Raw genomic sequence first — 26,586 nt, 5'->3', positions numbered from 1 at the left:
TAAATCGACGCACGATCCGACAAGCGACATTTCAAACGACACGCGACATTATATCGCGAACATATCGTACGATCGATCGTTAATGATTACTCACACATTTGGATAAAATTAAACGAAAGTATCTTAAATGCATTGTAAATATGACACTAAATAGTATACTAGTGTTGTTTATCAAAAATCGTAATGCTGCTTGAAATTTTTTATACATGAAAAAACACACATTTAACTCTTAAGTTAAGAACTCGTCCAGAACTTCTTCACACGTTGAAGAACTATGTATGACATAGTAATTTGTTTAATATGATTGATATATATTTCGGTTTGCAACGGTCTCCACTAACAACAGGCGTAGCGATTGTAATGTACAATACTGTTCAAGGCATAACAATTGTTATCTACAATCGTGTTCAAGGCGTAGCGAATGGGATGCACAATGTCGTAAAAGTGTAACGATTGTGGTGTACAATTGTGTTCAAGGCTTAACGATTGTGGTGTACAATTGTGTTCAAAGCGTAGCGAATGTTGTACAATTGAGTTCAAGGCGTATCGATTGTGGCATACAATGGTGTTCAAGGCGTAACGAGTGTGAGGTACAATTGTGTTCAATGCGTAACGAATGTGATGTACAATGGCCTTTAGGGAGTAACGATTGTGATGTACACTGGTGTTCAAGGCGTAACGAATGTGATATACAATCGTGTTCAAGGCGTAACGATTGCGGTCTACAATGGTATTCAAGGCGAAACAAACCCCAACCATACATTTATCGAACATGGATGCTTTTTTTTAGTATTCACATGGTAAACTGTATATAAATATTAAAATGATATTTATTTCGTTCTTCGATTGTGGAAATAGTTAAAACATTCAGTTATTTAATACAGCGGTAATTGTATTCTTTTAATTTTCAGTCGAAATGATCAGATCGGGTAATTTGAACACAGGTCGAGGAGGTGCAGGGCAGGTAGGGACTTGAAAACTTCCGGCTGGGTGGCTGTCAAACATCCTTATGAATTGGCACATGTTTGTCGTCAATGGCTGGCCGTCGGATGCGTGACCTGTTAACAAAAAAATAGATACAAATGTACAATACAATACATACATGAGATACAAATGTACAATATATAACTCAACAAAAAATTATTCGGATCTGGGGCCTGTCTTATCAAACATCTTACGACATTTTCACCTTACGATGCAGTTTTCGAAGCGCCATAAATATGTAACCGTCACTTTTATAATTACTTTTGTTGAACATTTCTATTCATTTCCAAAGTAGCTGTTAAATATCCTTTATATTTGAAACATACAGATCATAATCACTTATATTTTAAAATTACAAAATTCAATCGTAAGTTAACATTTTCGTACGACCATTGATAAGACGGACCCCAGGAAACTCCAGATGAATCTCTAGAAGTGAAACTATCAGTATAAGTATCAATGCGTGATTTCTTCCATACAAGTGACTAATGCCCTTACACAACGTGTATCACACGACGATGCTTAAAACATGGCCCAACAGACTTTGATATGAGGCATTCCGTTACAATTGCATATCTAATATGGAAAAAAAACATGTGGTAAAAACTCATGCAAACTAGTTATATAATATCTTATATTCTATAAATCACAATTTAGTTGAACAAATAAATGAGTCGAAATACGATTGCATATATTTTATAACATTTAAATTATTTTGTGGATTTAGACCCTACTTGTATGTATGGCACACGTTGTTTTTAGTTAACATTTTAGGCATAAAAAAACGATGCTCACGTTTACATTTTACGTCGATACTATTACTCGTACATATTGTATGCATAGTTTAACGTCTCAGTACATTATCTTTATCTGAACAATAAAAAAGGGTACTTTACAAAATCGTTTAAGGCTTAGAAGATATGTATGCGCTTATATCAATCCATATGACATTCCAGGCATATCTCACTTATTAAGTTATGGAAGAAAAGTAATTAACAATGACTAAGTGCTATTTTTAGTTTCATTTAAGAATTGAATAGAATTTTCTGCATTTCATCGGTGTATGAACTGTCGGTAAATTACGCCTAATTTGCATAAACACCGACGTCGTTGATGCATAAATTAGGTGTTTTTTCCCCGACAGTTCATACACCAATGAAATGCGGAAAAAATGCTATTCAATTCTTATAATTACAAGACAAAATGATCTTAAAGCTGAAATTCTATCGTGGTAAGGGTCATAAAAGTCCTTTTTAATCTAGCGTATGAATCTATTTTCAGTTTCGGTTTCATCTACGTCAAATTGGTATATCGTTGAAGTTCGCGCAAAAACTATAACGTCATTTCGCTATTGACCAATAAAAAACAACGCCATTAAGTTTCGCGAAAAAAATCAGAATGCTGCATTCATATGAAAGTGACAGAAGTTGCAATTATATTTCATGTAAAGACACTAAGTAAATGTGTTTATTTGCTTGCTCCGGGGTAATACCGTGACATATGTATACAGTATAGCAAGAAAATGAATATGTTCACTACTGAGATATTATTTCAAAGCATTACCATAACAACAAAAACTTTCTCTTAAGCTTAAATTCTTTAGATTTTGATTATTTTGTTCATATGCGTAACTTTAACGCCGCTTTATGTCCTTTCTATGTATAGACATTGAATTTAATGAATTTCATATCGTCAAATGCATTATTAAGTTATAATTATAACACAATGTATTCGTGACAAATAACTGCACTATCATTATTTGCTGATATGCATTTTGTATACCGTGTTGATGATTGTCTACGATAAATAATGACATGCATCAAAACAAAACTATATTTTGAAGTCAATTTAAAATACAAAGAAGAACCTACTCAGGCTGCCCGGAAAAATGGATTTATTTCGTCAATAATTTCAAATATGTTATCACTTAGCATGGAATAACGAATATGTCACGTCCACGACTAAAAGGACGACTTGGCGTTCGAAAAAAGAATGTATCTGGGAGACATCCTTTCGAGCAATTCATCATCTAGGTTTATGTTTGGGTACTGGACTAGCGCAAATCGCAAAATTGGTATTTCATAATGTGCACAACGTCATAGATCGGACCAACAACTCAGTTTGTGAATAGGATGAAAACTAATCAACCCATCTGTTACAGAATAATACGACTAGTACACTAACTAGTCCATTTCAAGCAGAACTTGATTACCTGTTATAACGTAGTACTTGTTTACTTGAAAGGTAACCCCGCAACTGTGTGTGCCCACTTTCAAATGATTCTTGTCAGCTTGTTGTATCTAAAGTAAAAAACGAACGAAAACTAGAACATAATTTTATGCAATGAACTGCTTAAAAAAATTCGACTCAATAATTAAATGGCACCACTAACAATGAAAAATGTAGCAGAAAGAATGCTTGCTGCAGACTTTTCTTACCATTCTATACCATAACTTGACTTTAATTAGTATGATATAGCTACGGTCTCAGGCTATGATATTAATCAGAATTACAAAACCAACATTATTTCCTTAAGAGCTATCAGACTCCTTTTAAATTGTGTCTACATAACTAATATTTAAGGGAAATAATGTTTCTCTATTATAAGCACAATAGTGATAAGCATCTGCACCGTGCTCTGTGAAAAGGGGGTTGAATGCATGTGCGTAAAGTGTCGTCCGAGATTAACCTGTGCAGTCCGCACAGGCTTATAAGGGACAACACTTTCCGCTTGTATTGTATTTTGCGTTTTCAAAAAGTCTCTTCTAATCCAGTTTAGGCGGAAAGTGTCATCCCAGATTAGCCTATGCATACTGCACAGGCTAATCTGGGACGACACTTTACGCACATTCATTAAACCCCCTTTTCACAGAGCACGGCTCATATGAATGTCCTCAATAGAGCAAAAGTACGTACTTTTATATAAAATACATGTTACATTATATGGCACCCTTATATTTAAACGTTGACACTCTTATGATAATCAATTCATACACACATTATCCGTTCTCAAAAATGAAACTCGAATGGAGCCTATTGTGAACAAATAGAAATGCCTTCGTCGTGCTCTTGATACGTGAAGATGCTTTGCCTGACGGTGTAAACACAACAAAATAACGATTTTTTATATGCAACTATTGTCGATGTATACGTTTCATTCGAGTTGTTGCGGTCCACAGCATATATTAGACAGCAAATAGAGTGTGATTTTATTATAAATAAGCGGATAAATAACCTTGATTTTAACATTTATATTTCCAACGCTTAAGTGTCGTTTAGGCGATTAGACATACAACGTATTTAGCAATTAAGAAAATAATCAAAGAAGGGGACAATGTACCCGAAGGCGCTATTCTGAGACCCGAAGGCAATTAACCATTCTTAGAAGTGACTTCTAGACTGTTAACAAGGTTTCACTAGAGCCATACAATGAAAACTATCCCCACCCCTTTGCTGTTTATCAATAGACCGATCATTTTTCGAACCCGGACCAGATATTACATCACATTTTTTGACTAAGTTTCATGAAGATGACAATAAAAAGGAAATTTCTAGAGTGTTAACAATGTTTTTCTATAGCCGTATGAGGAACATAACCACGCCCCTGGCGACCATGTTTTTCTACAAGCCACCACCATAGTCAAAATCAGCCGAAATATATTTAGATTACACGTTTATGCCAAGTTTCATGAACATTGGACAAGTAATTTTACTGCTAGATTATTAACAAGCTTTTAATTAAATTTGACCTAGTGACTTAGTTTTTGACATCACGATACTCAATTTCCAACTTGGCCAATATATAATTGGAATAAATCTTCTAATCATGTTTTATGAAACTTGGCAAATAATTGTGGCTTCTACAAGGTAAATAACAACGATGCACGACGGACGACGGACAAAAGGCAATCACAAAAACTCACCATGAGCATACTGTACGGAGGTGAGTTAAAATCAAATTCACGTTTACGCGTTTTATAATATATTATATGCGTTATTTTTTAACTTTTAAACAGAATTCTTGGATATTACGTTTCCTCTCAATGTCTCGAGTATGCGAATGTCATAAATCCTGTCGTTTCTTGTCAATATCGCGATGAAACTATTTGAGATCCTTTCAAAGTCGACCACTTCCTGACCCCCTTCTACGTAGATGATTGCAGCTAAACAGAAACAAGCGTAACATCTTTATGTATTTGCACATAAATTTATCTTGCAGTTACTTGTAATCACATTTTTGTCTACCAAATTTACATAGGTGTCTATATTTTATTCAAAATGTTGTTCACATTTGCGGTAAAACATACAAGTATATCGGATAAAAGTTATGCAACTTTCAGCTTGTTTATCAAGTCCATTGCAAAACAGAGTAATCGATATTCCTAGTATTATGTTTTTCCATGAAAGTATTTAATTAGAATACTTAAACTCCAGATATGTTATTAGTAGAAAAATTCGTAACACCCGCTAGTCTTATATTCAAAATAATTGACCATTTGCCAATCGAATACAGGACGATACATACATCACAGCACAGACTGCTGTCACTGCGTTGGAACGGTCTATGCGTAGCAATGGGGTTAAAATCGATTGAATAACCTCACATTGAATAAGCTAGCCCAAAATAAATCACGAATATACAATTGTAAGCTAAAATGTTATTCTTATTCATAAAAATCATCATCATAAATATTGTATTCCATATATCATCATTGTTTCCTTGGTTAATCGATCCGCTATCAATGATTTCATGGGCAGCCGCCACGTACAATTTTAATGTGTGTTTGTCGTAAGAACAAACAACGTATAGGGCCTTAGGTGTAGATATTTTAGTGTGTCCATGCGTGAAAGAAGTACACATGTTGTTTGGCTAATCAAGACTTATATAAAACGGCCAAGCAAACTAAGCAAACCTGAAAATATTTTTCATTTGCTTCTTCTCAAACATGACACAATTGTGTATGAAACAGTTTTTACACTACTGGTCTTGGTATTCCTGACTCAAGATGTTTCGATACGCTCAATTTGTGTTTATGTTTAATATTTAAAGTGTTGGTTTGTTGCGAACAAAACATATTGTATATGTGTTTTTGCTCTTGTGTGCTTTTAAAAAGTTTAAATGAAAATCGTAGCGACGCTTTGAAAATCAGACCTATGTTAAGCTATGAACAGGTCGTAAAAAATGTGCAAGATTTCATTTTGAAACAATTATTAAAATGGGCATAATATTCTCGCACTTTTTGGGTTGCAGCTGAATGATTGCATACATCTGAGTATAATATGTCAACAACAAGGTGTGTTGTCACTGGTTGCTACAATACATTTTCTTCCCTTAAAGGACCCTTTCATGTTTTGGTAAATTAACAAAATTGTACAAACTTTTTTTTTCAGATTCGCAAATTGTCGTTGTAGCTTTCATTTTTGCGAGGAAACAGAAATACTGAACATTAACCATGCTCTAAAATATCCATTATATGCATCTTTTGACGATTTAAAAACCTGAAAATTATAAAGCGTTACAATCGCGAAACGATTAAATAATTTGGCGAGTTCTGTTGTTATCGTTATATTTTGTAACATTACAAGGATTGCTTATATAAAGTAGAAAATACCCCTACTACTGAATGATCCTGGATGGTCGAGTGGTTAAAGCGTTAGATTTTTACGCCAAGGGTCAATGGTTCGAGCCCTATTGAGGTTTACCTTTTTTCTTTCTTGATTGCATTTTTATACTTTTACTGGAGTTATTAAGTTCCAATGTTGTCATTTGTCATTTTAAAGCGTTTGCTGCCAAACTTCAATACATGCCAAAATCTGTTAAAATGTCCCTTCAGGGACTAGTTCATTCTTTGAAATAACAGGACAATCAAGTCGTTCTTACCGAAGTTTCCTGTACAGAATCTTTCATTCACGGTCATGTCAAGACAGGAACAAGCAAAACTGCCGCTGATAAGCCCCAGTGCAACCAGCAATTGAAGAGACATCTTTGTGTTCATCACTTGTAAATACAACGAAAAAAAAAGATACAATTCCAATTTGTGCGAGATGACTGAATTAATTTTAATTATCTAGATCATATTTTTACACGGTCATATTTATATAATAATCATAATAATTTAGTAAGTTAATTCTCAATTGCAAATTAAAATATCGCCTTTGTCTTATATTATTTTAACATAGCATTGCATCATTATCTTTCTATTTAGATAGTTAATACCTAAGTATAAATTAACCTGCAACTTTTCAGAGGGAAATAAAAAGAGAATTTAATCACATTTATTTGTATATAAGTGTTTTAACTCAAGGCCATCTTGCTAAATACATGTTTAAAACAGCTATTTGCAATATCTAAGTTTTTTGTTTGAACAGAATAAAACACTCTGAGGTGATTTTTTCACTGTTATGTGTTTGTATATTGAGAATAACATAACACTGATTCACTAATACGATCTTATTGTATTTTTTTCCATATATTTGAGGATTTATTTACACCTTTTTATTGTATGCTTTCCGGTGGTTTATAGAGAAATATCAGTGAATTAAAACTGACAATTCACTGTTTCAAACAGTGAATAATAACAGTGAAAATTATCGAAAATTATCGATAATTTTCACTGTTTTACTGTGAAATGACGTCATTGTTTAAGCGAAATGACGTCATTATTCCAACAAAATTCTCCAGTTTTACCCCCTTACAATGTAAATAAACGGTCAAAAAAGCATAAAATAAAAAAAGTGTTGGATTCGGTGGAGTATCGATTATAATTTACTCGTGATCATATAAAATATTTATTTTCACTCGTGGCTGCCCCACTCGTGTAAATATTATTTTCTATGATCACTCGTGAATTAAAATCGATATTCCACCGCATCCATTAAATATCCTCTATTTATTTTATGCTTTCCGATGATTTATAGAGGAAAATCAGTGAAAGAAAACTGGAAATTTACTGTCCCAAAAAGTGAAAAATAACAGTGTAAATTATCGATAATTTTAACTGTTTTACTGTGAAATGACGTCATTTTTTAACGTAATGACGACCTTATTCCAGCGAAATTCTTCATTTAAACTCTTTTAACACTAAATTAACAAAAAGCATAACAAAAAGAAAATTTGTTGGATTCAGTGCGCCACGAGTGAAAATATATTTTTTTTATGATCACGAGTGAATGAAAATCGATATTCCACCGAATCCAACATATATCCTCTATTTATTATCAGAATAAATAATAATAATACATAAGACGATGTATACTAAGTTAGCAAATCAACCGTTCGAAAGCATTTAAAGAAAATAGTTTCATATCAAAACCAATTCCTTGTAATTTTAACTTTCAGCTGCCTACAAGAATCTGTTCTTGTTTTCTTTCACGAAAATATGAATCCATTTAATGGGGGCTAATTTATTTGGTGTGCGCATTATTATATCCATTTGCAGTCGTGTAGTTACTAGACATATGAAACTGAATTGAAAGTGTGTCTTCTATGTTAAAGGCATACTTTGCGAAAACATGCTGCATACATAGTACACATTTTATCATCCTTTTAAATTAGCAATTTCGAAAGCATATATATGGAACATAACCAATCTTTATACCCGTAGATATGAACGAAAACGTCAACGTCATGTACACATATACATTCATCCACCCAATCCCATATTTTAGTTAAACGACTTGGCCTAGACGAAGCTGCACTCATTACGTGGATAGGCTTTTGGACCAGAAAAACGAACCTTGACTTTGCTAATGTTAAACCCCATTTCTACCGGAAATAACAATGAATACTCGCCGATATTTGTATTTATATGATCTGTAAAACATTGTGTTAGAACGATACATAAGCATAACAAAATGTCGTTTACTGCAAACGGCATATGGTTGAAGATGATTAATAGAGGTTTAATTGACGTGTTCAAATTAATATAGATACGTATACGTTCTTATATCATTATTTGTGGATCGAGTTTTATACTGCAAACCTTTTACGGTTGAAAACACACATTCGGGTTCTTCCAAATTTTGTTTCTAGGCTCGCATAAGATATATATTGTGTAACTCCATGTACATTAAGAATGTGTGTACGGTTTATATTCTTGAAAGTGTAGACTTGCCGCGCAAAATTATTAAGGCAAAGATTTTAAAACATTAATATGCCTATTTTGTATGTTTATAGCTATAGCGCAAGTTAAACAAAAACATCATTGAAAACGTTCACGAATGAAAACCACAGTTTTACATGAACATAACAATATATGTTACATACGACGATACTGATACACGTGTTACAGTTTTATGAATATTTTATCGGTAACCAGTCATGTAGCTTAGTTTAAACATATTTATTTCAAACAATACATATTGTTATACATCGAATAACATACAACATTTATACAGTTAACATGTTTGAATAGCATGGGAACGAAAGACAATGTCTTATATAGTTCTTCTCCTGATACAAATACAATTACATGTTGTTAGATGGACAAAGCTGTTTTTTTATGATTACACAATAACATTGGCATGCAAAAAAAGAAAGAGAAACTCTGAGTAAAGAGTTTCATTTGTTAAAAAGGAAAACACAAATGTTATAGGTTAACATTTGAAAGGTGAAGGAAAAAGACTGACAGATTTCGTGGGAAAGAATATAAGTCATGTAGCTTGACTTTTAAACCCACAGTATCATATGGCATACGCGAAAAACAAGGCTTATTTGGCTGACGCAATACTGTCAGGCTACTAACATGCCGAATGGTTTGAACCAAGTACCAGTTTTATTACCAAACATAGTCACGTGACGCACGTAAGCATTCTCTTTTATTAAGAATAATTGACTCGTCAATGGCGGACGCTTGGATGGGTCAGTGGGAATCTATTTGCGTGAATGTGTTTGTTCGGATGAACTATTTATTTAAGGGCTAAAACTTATCCAGGAGCATCTATCAGGAGTGGGGACAGATAGGGTTCATAATCATGTCAAACTTAGCAGCGCTATTTTTGTGAAAACGTGGCTAATTGTGTGGGTTCTGTTTAAGCCATCAACGGTTTTTTTCAAATAAGGACATTTGTAAGGTTTCGACCTTTAGTTAGATCTGTCCTTATAAATATTTTGCTATTGGATGAATTTATGTATTTCAACATAATGAACTTGTCTAATGCTGCATATTTGAATAACTAAGTGTAACCCGGACGCGTAGCCACCTAATTGCAGCCTTATTTGTATCTTTATCATATTCATTGTCAATCCACTAAGTATTACGCACACTTAAGCGTTAAAAAAACTAAAGCTTGAATACTAACCCTTCAAATTCCAATGTTTAATTTGCTCATGTTGCAATGTAATAAAATATCGTCGAACGTAGTTGGGGTGCGTAAAAATTGCTTGATCTAGTAAGAAAACTATAGTTTGTTTTAATCTATCGCCTGTTACTGCTTCTTCTGCTACCGCTTTTACTCGATGACAAAAAATGGCAATCCCACAAGCATTTAAACGTTAAGCAAACTTAAGTTTATATACTATACGATGCTAGTTCTAGTAAGAACAATATCTTCTGTTGTCTTGTATCTCCTTAACTCGATTTACTCATAGAAATGAGTCGAATTGTCTTTTATATTGAAATAGTATTTGAGTGTTAATTTTTAAACGGGGATTTAATTGTTTCATGTCGGCCAGAACTTAAGTATCTGGCTCATTCTGCTGTTCAGGAAAGATGTTAATCAATTGCACTTTTATCACAAAAAGAATTTGATATATTTAATGAATTGCACATATTTATATATTTTGACGACAACGTGCAGAAAAAAGAGTTACGTTAGAAGCTATAGTTTGTAAAAAAATCCAAATATCCAACGTTTGAAATTATTGATATATTTTACATACTTCTATCCAACTAGCTTTGACTGTGGATTCACATTCCTTAAATGTTTGTATAGTGGTACACTCTAAAATAGCATGTCTTCATTATTGGTATGTCAATTATAATTTTGTGGAATTGCATCGCAAGGTTTATATCAATTTGTGTAATTATATCACACTGTTTTTAATGGCCAAAACTTTTGTGATATAATGTTAGAATGTTCATGTCAATTGACCAATCCATGACACAATCTTATAATTGCCATTTGTCATGGAGGTGTATAAACAGCTATTTACAACAATGTTACATAAGATCTCTTCTTAGCAAAAATCCAGTTACGGCAAAAAGTGTCGTCCCTGATTAGCGCGTGCGGACTTCACAAGCTAATCTGGGACGACACTTAACGCACATGCATTAAACCCCTTTTTCACAGAGCGCGACTCATATAATTAAGGAGTTCGGGTCCTGGATACTATTATCATTTACTATTACTATTTCTGCAACTGCTACTGCGACTGCTGCTACAACTGCAATTTCTACTGTTACTGCCTCTTCTACAACCGCTACTACTTCTTCTACTGTTGTTACTACTGCTGCTACAACTGCTATTACCAACAGTAGAAGTAATAACCACTTCTGCTAGTTCTATTGTTCTGATGCTGTTGCTGCTATTACTGCTCCTACTACTACAACTTTTTCTGAACTCTTATAAGTCAGTGTTTCAACTTGATCTAATTCAGGCGATGCAATAAAACAGAACATATTTTTCTTACAATTCGTTGTACGTACCCTAAATTTGGCGATATTCCCCTTGCAAAAATCAAGCCTGTGATTAAAGAAGTAAAACTCACTTGTTTTAATTAAAATTTAAAAAATTCATTTTGGTATACTGATAAACTTATGTATATGTTAATTATTGGTAAAATAATCCATGTTTTGTTTGGCAACCTTGCGTGTTTTTGATATAAAAAACTGTCACTTCTACCGCTAAAGGGAATCGATCGGTGATTGATCTAGTTCAGTGAATCGAAAACGTTTACTTGCCACTTAAATGTATGCAAAATAGTTCAAAACAAATTTACGATGAATATACATTTATAAGTTTTTATACAGAAATGGAATGCAATAGAAAAAAGACATATTACGTTAAATGGTGTTATAATGTCTTTAACGTGTTTGAATGAAACACAATCGTACAAAATAAAAAATTGTAAATATTTTAAATTAAACGGTAAATCAAACTGAAAGACAGTCTTACCTTTCATAACGTATAACCTATATTCTTCGTGTTCAGCTCTGAATGCAGTATTGTTCCTAGATGCTCATCGTAATGAAACATACATAAACATATATACAACGGTCGACATTCTTCTTCGAAACCCATCCTAGTAAAAAAATTCATAGAACAGAGCTTTCCTCTTCAAAAACAGGATATGCACCGAAATAATTAATCATTTACGATAAACCGTCCCATTGACGTAATGCCTCTATTGCGAAAACACCATGTATTGCCGCGTGACTGTCCGTATATTATCACTTTTGCGAAACTTATAAACGCATTGTATACACACTTGGTCATACCGACAATGACGTAGTTAAGTCCCGGTATATGTACAAGAAAACAAACGTCTAGTTTATCCATAACATTTTTGTTTTTGGTTTTGAGGCGAGCGCGGGATGTTGTTTGTGTTTTTTTAATTATGTGTTTTGTTACTTTCAGAGCTGCAGTTGGATAAAAGGGATGATCCATTTGTGTTTAGCCACTTATGAGGTCTTATTATACATATTATTAACGGCAATAGCCAAAGTGAGCATCTATAGCAAATCCAATATACATAGTTTAAGTGTTTTAATATTAAATGGTGTTTTATAAATATTTGCAGAATTAATTATTACTGTATAGAATATCTAGTGCATATCAATTTTGTTTGTTAACATATACACTTGCTTGGTCGCTTATTTGTACAATACTAAAATAATGTTTAATTGCATTTATGTGTTTTTCGCATGAAAATAGTTGGCTGTTTTTTTTTCACAATGTTATTTTCGTATAAATGCAACCCCGTAAAACGTTGTGTAATTATTACAGCAATTTATGTTGGCGCATCTCTCAAATCGTTTTAAGAAAGTTTATTTGTGTTGGGTTTCACAATGTTTGCATCTGTGACATTTAATGCGCCAGTTTATTTCATATGTACATATATTAGACACAAAATAATTGTTAACACAAGAACGCAATGCCGATATTTTCTTAAAATAAGCTAAATATATGACATTCAATACAACCCTCAAACAAAACAACACAATAACAATAAAACGTGCAGACAATATTAAATCATCCAATGTTTAATGCCATCTCAGTATTTACGTCTGCTTTGCACAACATTATTTACGTAATGCAATTATATCATGAGGAGCGTTCATGGACGGTTTACGTAAATCAACAACCGGAAGAAACCGCTGAGGTAGAAACCAAACGACTAAATAAGCATAAAAAATCATGTGTATCAGCACGAACAGATATGAGTGGTTCAAAGATCTATAAAGGATGAAGTTCAAAAAGGTAATATAACCTTCACGTTTGATGATTGGATTCTTGAATATTATTTTTGCTTACCTGAACACAACGTGGTCAAATTAAAGAAATTGCATGTTAATACTCTAGAAGTTATATGTAACGTCCACTTTTCCTAAAACTTGATAATTACATATGTTTTATTATATCTCAGCCCAGTTTGAAAATGGTTTCGGTTCGTTGAAAATATTACCGCGAGGGTTCGGGGCATTTTTATATATATGGCTGCACTTAAACATTGTTTGCACTTTAGAAGTCACATTTATAGTCAAATCTTAATGACACTTGATCAGAACATTTTTAAGCAGCATTAATTTAATCAGTGTCTCTGCGTTTGGTTACATTAGAACAACTATTAACATCATTTAGTAGCATATCACCATAAAAATTAGTTATAAGGGTGACATCAGTGTGAGGTGTGGTTAGTTTGAGGTTCGTCTAACCGGCACAGCGGTTCAAACCCTTGGTGATTTGAATTTACTGACTCGAGTCGGTTATTCCAGTTTTAGTCATTTTATTGTACGAGTTTGTATGTGAATAGTTGGTGTTCTTTATAAACGTACTAGGTAAGAACGTAAAAAATGAACACATGGCTGTTACTGTGCAATTTGCATTTTTATAAATATAGGGAATGGATAACCAAATAAACGCTCAATACAAAAATATGTCCGTATTTAGGGCGAATGTGTCCGACTCATGGGCGAATTCAGTGGGTATTGTTATTCAACTGTTTTTTCAATGAACATAAGCTGGGAATCAAATAATTATCTGTAAAATATATTCTTATGATATGATAGTTAAAGCCTGCACAAGCTGAGTCCCGGCTTTGATCACACAGCTTTCTATAATAGACTTATACCGCTAACCCGTCCGACTCAAGGGCGAGTTACCTAGTAGATGTTGGTGAGTTGTTCTTAATTTGTACATGAATCATTCAATAATTTCAGCATGTTTTGCTAATAAATATTATTTTTAGTTTATGTGAAGATAACATGAAACTGTGTCGGGGTCTTCGTGTTTTATTTCTTATTATGAGTCGCGTTCTGAGAAAGCTGGGCAAAATGCATGTGCGTAAGTGTCGTCCTAGATTAGCCTGTGCAGTCCGCACAGGCTTATCAGGGACGACACTTTCGGCCTTAATTTGATTTTTGCTAAGAAGAGACTTCATTTAAACGAAAAATGTCATAAAAGCGGAAAGTGTCGTCCCTGATTAGCCTGTGCGGATTGCACAGGCTAATCTTCTAGCCTGTGCGGATTGCACAGGCTAATCTTGGACGACACTTTACGCACATGCATTATGTCCTGATTTCTCAGAACACGACTCTTATGTAATACGCCGACATGCAGTAAGACACTTGAAGCATTGTACCTGTGGAATTAACAATTTAACGTTAAATTCCTATTATTGTTTTTTCGATTCACATTGCAGAATTTCTCAAACGCGTCATATAACCCTCGTTGTTGCAATATAGCACCGTGTTTGACCTTCATTCAAATTCATTTTAGAGCAGTAAAGTATTGTACTGTTCAAAGATCAACTTAAGATGAAAACAAACTATATTTTTATTGCATAAACCGTTTTTGTATTCAAACTACATTCTCATCACCGCGAGAAGGGTCACTAGTGGCAGTAACAGGGTGAATGTCTCCTTCGTAACGGTGTTTGCGCCGTTACACTTCGAGTCGTTACAGACGCATAACTGCCCTTTAAAACCAAGCATTTCAGCGGTCATACAGTTGTCGTTATCAGCCTTTAAGCTTGTACCATCGATGTCCAAGCAACCGCGGTTTATCACTGAAAGAATTCAACAATAACGGTCACACATTGTTTGTGGAGTAATAGCTATTTTAACGTTTAAACATATCAAACGGATTGTTCTATTTGTTCTTATATAACTTATAGAAACCTATGTACATCGGTTAATACAAGTAACCTATTTCTGATTAAACCTTATTTTTTCTATGAAACGCACAGGTGTTGTATAGACAAAGAAATACAACCCCATATTAAATTTAAAATGAATAACTCAAAAAAGGACATTTGAAAAATATAACAATTGTCGCCATCGTACCATCGCATTGTCGCCATTGTATTATCGCACTATCGCATTGTCGCCCTCTGGATTTTAAGGTAGCGCACCCCTAATGATTTCCCGCGATTTATTTAACGATCATTGCCGATCTTTAATGATCGGTTATTTTCGAGAGATGCATTTTTTTTCAAACTCCGAATTTTAATAAATGTTTACGTTATTCCTTTAGAATACATTATTTCACAATAAATATTGACTTTGATCCAAATATCATCTGAAAAAAAAACGATTTCGCAATTTCTTCAAAATTCGACGCGCCTTTTACCTGTTTACTTATGGATATCTAATTTAAGCTTGCACAATTGTGAAGTTGTCGTGGCCGAGTGGCTAAGGCGATGGACTACAAATCTTTTGGGATCTTCCCGCGCAGGCTAGAATCCTGCCGACCATCGCATACTTTTTATTTCTTTTCTAACGTAATTGATTTAATAAAGCATATAAGCTATGTTATTGTTAAATATGTTGAAATTTTTATGCACATCTTTCAATTTTTTAAAATTAAAAAGACGTTATGGCTAAATTGGGTCATTTACTGCTGAAAATACGAATGATGAATGTTGCAATTTTATTTTTATTTCAAAAAGTAAACGGTAAATCTGTCCATTTCTTGGTATTTTTGCTGTATATAGTGTTTCTATAAAAACTACGTTTAAAATATAACTTAAATGATACTATTTTAAATTTTATGACACTTTGTTTTTTAACCGACCCAATTTTTACTTGGCTGAATTCACTTACACTTCACGGCGCTCTTCCATAGATAAAAATTTGTAAAAAATAAATGTCTGTAAAAGAATACTTATTTCATCTTGTTTAAACTTTAAACACCTTACTGCATCTGTACACACCAACTGCCATGCCCATATTTGGAAATTTGAATGAATTATGGAACTTTTATATACCCCAGGGGTGAAAATAAACTGGACAAAGCCGAGCGTGGGGGTGTTTTTGAAAAAAATTGTATATTTTTTTTTTTAAAGCATGGAAAGCCTACCTACAAATTTGCATGTAGTTCAGTGAAATGATGCTGATTAAGAAAATAATTAATTAGATTATATTTAGATATGTGCCCATTAGGGGTGCGCTACCTTAATGTGTAACCACGATGGCACTAACGGTATTCCGTATCATATAGACAACTTGGCCTTGTGCATGAACCTAACATGAGTAACGCAAAGATGTCCGGACCTTGGCACACATTATACTTAACACATGCAAAATATAACGGATTTTGTTTATTTTTATTTCTTCAAATCAAAAGGTATATCGGAGAAGCAACTCAAGCACAAGTTACCATATTTAAATTCAGATGCTAACACAGTTCAAATGAAGACTTTTTCATTTAAAATAAACGTTTTTTATAAACACGTGCCTTTTCAAATATGTTTAGTATAGAAAGACGACTGTTTGTTATGATGGTCGTGTATTGAACAATTTAAAACTGAAGAAGTCGTTGTTGGATTTACCGGTATTTTGATCAGAGCTCAAAATCATGCTAAGCAACCCTTACATGGCGAATTTAAAATGGTTCCGAATAATCAACAGTGTATGGATCTAAACACAGGAATTGGCATACTTCTTGCATTGTGGAATTAACTCCGGACCATTTCATGCAGCTCGCTCCGCAGGTCGTAACACGGAAACTGTCCGGTTTACTGTCGTTGCAGCTATCACACTGGTAGCACTGGCGAGTCAGAGCCAGAATCGAGTGACCTTCATTTGGGTATCATATGAGCCGCGTTCTGAGAAAACTGGGTTTACTGCATGTGCGTTAAGTGTCATCCCAGATACGCCTATGCAGTCCGCACAGGCTAATCAGGGACGACATTTTCCGCTGTTATGGTATATGGAAGTCCCTCCTTACCGAAAATCATGTTTAAGCGGAAAGTGTCGTCCCTGAATATCCTCTGCGGACTGTACAGGCTAATCTGGCATGACACTTCACGCACATGCATTAAGCCCAGTTTTCTCAGAACAAGGTTCATATAATATCGATAAGTCAATGCTTATAATATCCGTAAATAGTGCTTTTTGTAGAATATCAACATTTCATGGAATATAATAATTTTCAATAATAATAATTATAGTCAATATTAGGACAAGGACAGAGCATTTAAGTAACTAACATGATCTAGTGTTTACTAAAGCAATCGAGTAAGTTAATGTTTAAGTGGACAGTTAGTGTGCACGAAAGAATCTAATTTGCGTGTACAAAAATTGTTTTAGTAATGAATGTAATTTGGGTGTAATAGAATGGTAAAGTAACAAATGTAAAATGCCTGTACTATAATGGTAAAGTAACAAATGTAATGTGCGTGTACTAAAATGATAAAGTATCACATTTAAAATGAATGTTCTACAATGGTAAAGAAACAAAATGTAATATAAGTTTACTAAAACGGTTTACTAACACATGTAATGTGAGTGTTCAAAAGCGTAGATTTAATCTGAGTGCAAAAGAATAGTTAAGAAACAAATTAATCGGATACTGCTTACACTGTCAAGTGAAGAATGTAATATGAGTGAATTGCCAAGAATCTTATCCGAGTGTGTTATATTTGTCAAGTAAACATTGTTACTCTGAATGTACTAGATTATTCAGGTAACGATGGTAATGTGAATGTTCAAGACTAAAGAAGTATCGAATATAATCTGAGCCTCACAGTCAAATAACGACCATTCTGCTTAGTGTACTATAATTTTAAATTACGTTTGTAAATTTATTGTTCCGTAATGGTAAAGACACAAAATCTGACTTTCTGCTCGTTCTTTTACTAAAACCATTACTTATTTAACTTCCAATAAAATGATTTTGTAAAATACTTGATAAAACGCCTATTATAATTTACTCACGGCCAACACATAGTATCACAAAACACGAGAACACAATAACAACGCGTCGAACGCCCATGATGGTCTTTCATTTGAAGTGGCGTATTGGTTTTTCGACAAGCGTGTCACTTTTTTGATCGTCTTGTTTAAAGCTTTGAGGCTTTGCTAAAAATGTTTGTTTCAGGTTCAATGGAAGGATTAAAGGGGGGGGGGGTCTATTTATTAAGCAAATGGCAAACGCTATGATTCTAAAACTGTACAAATGAAAAAGTTGATAATAACCTTATAGTTAAATGAAAATGTTGATAATAACCTTACAGTTAAATGAAAATGCTGATAATAACCTTACAGTTAAATGAAAATGCTGATAATAAACTTACAATTAAATGAAAATATTGATAATAACCTTACAGTTGACGTGTACGGTCTTAATGTGAATATTTTTTAAACAAACCAGCACACGAATAGGAAATTAACAAAAAATAAAAAACGATTTACAGTTTATATCTGCCATTAATTTAAAAGCTGTTTCTTAAATGAATAGTATTGACTGATTGATTCCGAGATTTACGCCTATATGGGCGCGTTTAATTGTTTTTGCTGGTGAAACAAAAAGTGCGTCAATGTGTTGTATGAACCCATCTTTACATATCATTGAAGATTCCCCAGCATCTTAGATGTCTTAATTTTCATATAGATTTTTTTAAGAATACAAAACAGACGTTCTGATTATACAGGCTTAGGCTCTTATAAAATCAATTTTTATGTTTGAAAAATAAAGAATTTACACAACGATCTTTGAAAGCTACCATTTATAGTTCAGCATTTTAAAGGTGTTTACGTATTGACGTTGTTTGTAGTCGCTTACAATTATTACATCATTTTATGATGTCGCCGATTCGATGTTTATCTTATCGTAATCAAATGACAGCTTAACGGTTATTAAATGTAAATAGCAAGGATATGAACGGATTTCTAGGAATAAATAGTTTGATATGTGAACTCCTTCGAGATGTACATATTCAATCATGATAACGTAAAGCCTAGATTTGCAAACATACAATGGCCGATTTCCGTGGTATATTCTTACATACAATGACCGATTTCCGTGGTATATTCTTACATACAATGACCGATTTCCGTGGTATATTCTTAAGTCGTATCCTGTTTATCATATTGCAAAGTGTTTTCATGGGCAATGTGTATAGACAAGTGTTTCTTGCAGATGTAATGTAAGGTTTTTAGTTATTTTTAATATGTGATAAATAATAAGTGTTGTATGCATGTGAAACCATGAAGAGACTCTAATAAAGATATTTATTAGTACTAGACTTGCGACACCTTAAGGGTTTCGCGGGATGGAATGAGTGGGGAGATCATATACAATTTTCAGCTTTCAGGAAGCAAGGACCCTCTGGGCGTGAAACATCAGCTTTCCAACACTATATGATTCCAGTTCCATAGCACATATTGCATTAGTTCAATGGGAAGAACATTAAACGGCATATTCACAAATCTCTGAAAAACAAACAGTGCTCAAAAATATTTAAAGTAGTCATTTACTATTTAATTGATTATGTCCTCTGATTGTTGCATTTTTAATTTAAATATGTGTTCCTATATGCATTTATTGTTGTTTTGACTTAAAAAACTAAAATGGATGCCCATTCTTAGTTTGCTGTCTTAGTCTACCCTAAAATATACATGTTTCTTGCATAATTGAATTATCAAAAACTGCATACTTGTAAAGGCATTGTCAGAGTTATTTGGTTAAGTTAGAGACAAAGTAAAGCAAATATATTTATTTTTCTTAAAATGAATCATCCTCTGAAGCCCCCACTGGGATTCAAACCCAGATCTCTTTCCTCTGGGAAGGAAAGTATTCTATCTTGAAATACAAGGGCAAGTAAGAGGACAATTTGCAATTTTAAACCTATAAACATATCAACTTAATTTTTCACATGACCTTAGAAACAACACAGACATCTCCGAATCTGAAATACATTACAGTTACAATTCAGGTTTTTAGTATTGTGCATTGTACATGAATGTTTAAGTATTGTATTTATCCTTGGTAAACAGAACTGCCTAAAGATGCGTAAAATACCAGTATTCAAATCTGAAAATATCCCATGTGTTTGTTTACTCTGTTAGTATCCCTATTTTATTTCAATAAAGCAGTTTTTTCCTTCTCCTGAAAATTTAACTAAATATCAGTTATGCTACTTTTTACATTCAGCAAATGACATGTGTCCGTAATGTCCATTTTGAAAATTTGGTTAAAAAAACATTATTTTTACCAAAAGGTAGACTTAATAATTATTATTAAACAGTTGATGTATGTCGTCTTATAAAAAAAACAAAAATGGGAAAGAAATAAAATGTTTAAAAATGTCAGTTACATGACTTATAACATTAAGTAGACGATATAGCTTTGATACTTTAGGATAAGAGTAGACCTTAACACAAATAGGATAAGAGTAGACCTGAGCACAAAACTTAACCAAATTTTCAATTTTCTAACTATAAAGGGGGCATTATTCAGTCAAAAAACAGAAAAAATGGGTACAAAAAATGTGTGTACGAAAACAATTGGGTAAGAAAAAATTATGCCGAAAAAATATATGCTAAAATAGCTTGGGGTCTTGACCACCAAAACGGCTTGGATTTTAATTATGCTGAAATAACTCGGGGTCATGACCACCAAACTGGCTTAGAATTCAATTATGCTGAAATAGCTCAGGATCTTGACCACCAAACTGGCTGGGATTTTTATTATGCTGAAAAAGCTCGGGATCTTTACCACCAAACTGGCTTGGATTTGAATTATGCTCATAGTTCGGGTTCTTGACCACCAAACTGGCTTGCATTTTAATTATGCTGAAATAGCTAAGGATCTTGACCATCAAACTGGCTTGGATTTTAATTATGCCAAAATAGTTCAGGATCTTCACCACCAAACTGGCTTGGATTTTAAATATGCGGAAATAGCTCGAGGTCTCGGCCATGAAACTGGCTAGGATTTTAATTATGGTGAAAAAGCTCGGGTTCTTGACCACCAAACTGGCCTTAATTTTAATTATACCGAAATAGTTCAGGATCTTGACCACTAAACTGACTTGGATTTTAAATATGCTGAAATAGCTCAAGGTCTCCCCCACGAAACTGGCTAGGATTTTAATTATGCTGAAAGAGCTTGGGGTCTTGACCACCAAACTGGCCTGGATTTTAATTATACCGAAATAGTTCAGGATCTTGACCACCAAACTGACTTGGATTTTTATTATGCTGAAATAGCTCGGGGTATCCGCCACCAAACTGGCTTGGATTTTAATTATGGTTAGAAAGCTCGGGGTCTTTACCACAAAAATTGACCACCAAACTGGCTTGGATTTTAATTATACCGAAAATAGTTCAGGATCTTGACCACTAACCTGACTTGGATTTTAATTATGCTGAAATAGCTCGGGGTCTCTGCCACCAAACTGGCTTGGATTTTAATTATGGTGAGAAAGCTCGAGTCTTGACCACAAAAATGGCTTGGATTTTAATTATGCTGAAATAGCTTGGGATCTTTACCACCAAAGTGGGCGGGGCCCTGGGGTGGGTAATGTGAACATGGATGGTCGAGACACTGTGTTGTCATAAGAAATCTTTAGTATTAATTTGAAGTCAATTGGTGAAGAATGGTGCGGCAGAGGCCGACGCGTATTCCCACGCCGCATGTTTGACCCAGGGGGCGCCCCAGGTTTGGTAATGCGGCCATGCATGGTTGAGATTGACCGTAACTATTGTCTTAAGAGATTTCGAGTGCTTGACAGGTTAATGTAAGCCATCATGGAGAGGGGTGGTTTATGTGGGTTGGTGGTAATTTAAAAGATGAAGTTTCAAAAATAATTATAAAAATAAAATGGGGGGGGGGGGGGAATTCTTGGGTGGGGCATGGGGGATAGTTTGGGTGCAGTGCATTGTGGTATGTCAGGTAAGTGTTGTTTTGTTGAATCAAATGTGATCATATATAAAGAAGTTAAGGCAATTTAAGAAAATGTTCAATTATCTAAGTATAAAAGGGGCAATAATTCTGTCAAATGCTTGATACAGTTTTCTGCTCTTGTTATAGATTGGGATCATGTTGGTAAAGAAGTATGCAAAATATGAAAGCAATATGTCAAAGGACATAGAAAATATTGGAGGTGGTATGCAAACTTTAACATAGATTTATCAGAAATATGCATATTCTAAGTATAAAAGAGCAATAATTCTGTCAAAATGCTTGATACAGTTGTCTGCTCTTGTTTATAGATTGGGATCATGTTGGTTATGAAGTATGCAAAATATGAAAGCAATATGTCAAAGGACATAGAAAATATTTGAGGTGGTATGCAAACTTTAACATAGATTTATCAATAATACACTTTAACTCCAATATAGTGCGGTCCGTTATAACGCTGTTCAATATAATGCGGGGGATCCTTGGATCCCTTTTTTTCTCCAACCTTCCATTTCTGATTCAAATCCATGTTATGCAACTTCATGTATTTTCATAAATTCAAAGAAGCTGGCGATCACAGCTTGATTGCTTTATCCGCCCGTTTAACTGATTTTAATTGATAAGAGGTTAAACGACACTCGACAGCTAATTGGTGTTAATCTGTTGTGTAATGTCAATAAAGGTATGAAAACAAGCGAGTCGGTGTTTATTACATGTATTCCCTATCAGAGCGGTTCGATGCGCTAATTTCAATAAGGCAAGTGCAAGCGGAATAATTATCAAATTAAAGTTATTTAAAACTATTACCTGTTTATGTTCCGTATTTATCGTGTATTGTATTTCGTTGGTATAAAATATGGCTAGTGTTATTGTTTATTATATGCTACACATGCTTGATAAATAAAGTTATCTTTGTGTGTGTTTAATGTTTCAGTACGTATACGAAAAATACATTTAACAAGGGACAAAATTGTCACAAAACCAGGTTTTCATTGTGAAAAAAAAATCTGATAAAGGGAGAAAAGTCAAACTGAACTTTTGAAATGAACAAACAAAATTAACCCCCTTTATAAGTTTGTTTTTTTTTAAATCTATTTTTAGTCGTGGCGACCTTGACATTGGAGATATTGACGTGATTCTTTAGTGCGACACACCGTCCCATGATGGTGAACAAATGTGCAAATGATTTTAAAATCTCACAATGAATGACATAGTTATGGCCAGGACAAGCTCATTTATGGCCATTTTTGACCTTTGAACTCAAAGTGTGACCTTGACCTTGGAGATATCGACGTAATTATTTCGAACGACATACCGTCCAATGATGGTGAACAAATGTGCCAAATGATTATAAAATCTGACAATGAATGACATAGTTATGGCCCGGACAAGCTTGTTCCGCCAGCCCGCCCGCATTCGCCAATCTAATAACCATTTTTTTCCTCTGGAAAACCTGGTTAAAAATCCTGACGATTTATTTACATGCTAACGCAGTGTAATAGTTAACAGAGATGCACTTAAATTTTTGCCAGTTATCAGAAAGTCCACGGAAAGCACGTTTTTACATGCTGCGTATGACGCAATAAAACATTTCTTTGTACATGTATCGTATTGCCTCGTATTGCATTCAATCTAAATTTAAATTCGCTCGTCCAATGAAAGCTGTTGTCCCATAATGCACTGTACTTATTTTTCTGAAAAATGGCGTAGGCATATGAATTTGTTTACGAAGTTCGTAAACATATTTCTTGTCATAAATGTTAAACATTATTTTTTTCGTAAGTGATGTAATTATATTGGATTATCGGATAAATGTGCACATTAGAAAAGCTGGTAGTTATACTGTTATCGCTCGATTCGGTTTACATGCATGTATTTGCGGTTGACAACGCAGCATGAAGATACACAAGACCTATATTATAGGCTATACTTTACCTTTTTTATAGCCCCTTAAATAAATTAGCTCAAAACTTATAACGCTTCCGTTTATAACGCTGTTGCGTGGCTTGGACCCCGTCATCCGCGTTATTGGAGTGACAGTGTATGCATATTCTTAGTATAAAAGGGGCAATAATCCTGTCAAAATGCTTGATACAGTTGTCTGCTTCTCTTGTTTAGATAAGGGTCATGTTGGTAAAGAAGTACATGTATGCAAACTATAAAAGTAATTTGTTAAAGGACAAAGAAAATATTTGGGAGTAGTACACAAACTTTAACATGTGCACGCTAATGGTAACGCCGACGTGATCAGGATAGCTCCATTATATATATTTCAGATATATTAGTCGAGCTAAAAATGAGTGAAAAGCTCTGACCCGTCTCCACCCCATCCCCTTTAACTTTTGACCCAGGGGTCAGATCAAAATTCCAATAGTGCAGGGTCGCACATAATGCTCATAGCTACCATGTGTTTAAGTTTCAAGGTTCTAGTGCTTATGGTGTAGGAGATAGTGGCTAGGACAGACGGACAGACTGATGTTGGAGATAACCACAATGAACCTGTTAACAGCCAACTAACGCTGCCAACAAAGCACAAGCTTTACGTGTCAGGATGCGGCACTATCCATACAAACTGCATAAGGAATTACAAGACGCTTAGGGTTTGAGGGACACCAAACCTGATTATGAGTCTTCCACACCTTAAGCATCTTAATAACCCTTTGCATGCTGGAAATTTGTCGTCTGCTAAAATGTCGTCTGCTGAATTTCTAAAATCAGCATTTTCTTCATTTTTTTTCAAAGAATACTATCAGAATAGCAAACATTTTGGATCCTGATGAGACGCCACGTTTTGTGGCGTGGCTCTCATCTGGATCCAAACTGTTTTCAAAGGCCTTTAAAATTCGGTTCCCGCACTGAAAGGGTTAAATATACTTATTTGCTTGTGTACATGTACCTGATAATAAATTATTATTATTACCTGTTTTTGGCATCAACAAGCTTTATCGATTGGCTCTCAAATTTTGCACATAAACGCTACACGATCAACCAATATCCTTTTCATTTCAAGTCGGAAAGCAATTTAGCCCTTATTCGGCCATAAAAGGGTGGAGGATCTATTTAAAGTACAACTATTCCAGATACAAAAATATGAATTCATTTATTTAATGCACTTATTTTCTTCTCTTTTGCTATGAAATGACCATAAACCAGCTTACGCATATTTTGCATTAGCAGATAATATTTCTTTTTTTACATATGAAAGGTAAAAATAATTCAAGCAGCATTTTATAATATAAATTTTAAAATGCACTCAATCATGCACTTTTAAACAATATTATGTAATTCTGTTATTTATAATCATATTAATAATGCCTCATTTTTTCTCAATTTTATGGTTTACTATCTATTTTTCCCAATTTATGGTTTATCTTGATTATTTTCTGAATTCAAAAGACACTGGCTTAAAAAAACTGTCTATGCATGTAACTGTTTATTGAAATCTCTTTATGAGTGATTATAAATGCATGATAAAATTCTAACATGTTATGAAATAGATAAATCTATATTGTTTGTATTTTTCGTAAACATTATTAGCCACCGTTGTGGTCAAACATATTTTTTGTTTTATTAATGACTTTGTTTCACAGATTACTGTAACAGAGCTACAGATAAGGTGCGCATTTGTGTAAATACCCAATGTAAAATTGCTGATTACGCATAGAAAAATAAAACCATGCGTTCCGAAACCCAATTGAAATTGCCGATTACGCATATCATTATTTTTCCTTTGCATAACGAGTAATTTGTCCCGGAAATACCCTGGTCAGAAATACCCGGATTCTTTCCGCTTTGTCCAAGTGCTTTCAGTATAACCTTCAGCACAATAATATGTACGGAAAAAAGTGTCTTTGTGACTACGTGTTATTGTTGTGAAAATGTCGAAACCGTGAGGCCTTAAAAATGGAAACATCGTATCCTAGGAACAAAGAAACTCAATTTTAAGATATTTAACCGCAGGCAAACAAAATCAGAAGCGGAAAATATAGTGAAACTAATTCTTGACGATATTATGTCGGAGGCAATCGCTGTCATTGCTTACATTGTAAGAAAACTGGTGGAAAAAATCGTTGAACTTTTTTTTTAAATCAAGACTGTATATTATGGATACATCTACATAATTACACAAAATCTCTGAAACTAATCAATTAAGAGTGGAACTACAACCAGCTTATTCAGGTAAGCAGGTGAGAATTTAAGACAATGAACATACCCAATTTTAAAACAAAGGTACCCAATGTCAATTAAAGTACC

The 26,586-nt window shown here is 33.9% G+C and overlaps 1 protein-coding gene across 1 annotated transcript; it reads right to left on the bottom strand.

Moving 5' to 3' along the window:
• Positions 1–762: 762 nt before the first annotated feature.
• On the bottom strand, positions 763–12,512 carry LOC127850385 (uncharacterized). Its single transcript, XM_052383382.1, has 5 exons — positions 12,100–12,512; positions 6,866–6,982; positions 5,017–5,147; positions 3,197–3,284; positions 763–1,058 (listed from the first exon to the last, which is right to left on the bottom strand). Exons 1-5 carry the CDS (start codon positions 12,104–12,106, stop codon positions 901–903), a joined length of 501 nt encoding a protein of 166 aa, XP_052239342.1. The 5' UTR covers positions 12,107–12,512; the 3' UTR covers positions 763–900.
• Between the last annotated feature and the right edge of the window lie 14,074 nt (positions 12,513–26,586).

The sequence above is a fragment of the Dreissena polymorpha genome, chromosome 1 (assembly GCF_020536995.1).
Source record: "Dreissena polymorpha isolate Duluth1 chromosome 1, UMN_Dpol_1.0, whole genome shotgun sequence".
NCBI lineage: Eukaryota > Metazoa > Mollusca > Bivalvia > Myida > Dreissenidae > Dreissena > Dreissena polymorpha.
The sequence above is the reverse complement of the archived record's forward strand: the minus strand, read 5'-3'. Positions and strand labels throughout refer to the sequence as shown.

What these genes read in the sequence shown, in the direction of transcription:
- LOC127850385 (XM_052383382.1), bottom strand. An exon ending in ATTCTGTACAGGAAACTTCG is followed by an intron (nt 5,148 to 6,865) that starts GTAAGAACGACT and finishes GTTTCTGTTTAG; the next exon opens with CTGCAATCATCTACGTAGAA. An exon ending in CAAGTACTACGTTATAACAG is followed by an intron (nt 1,059 to 3,196) that starts GTAATCAAGTTC and finishes TTTTGTTAACAG; the next exon opens with GTCACGCATCCGACGGCCAG.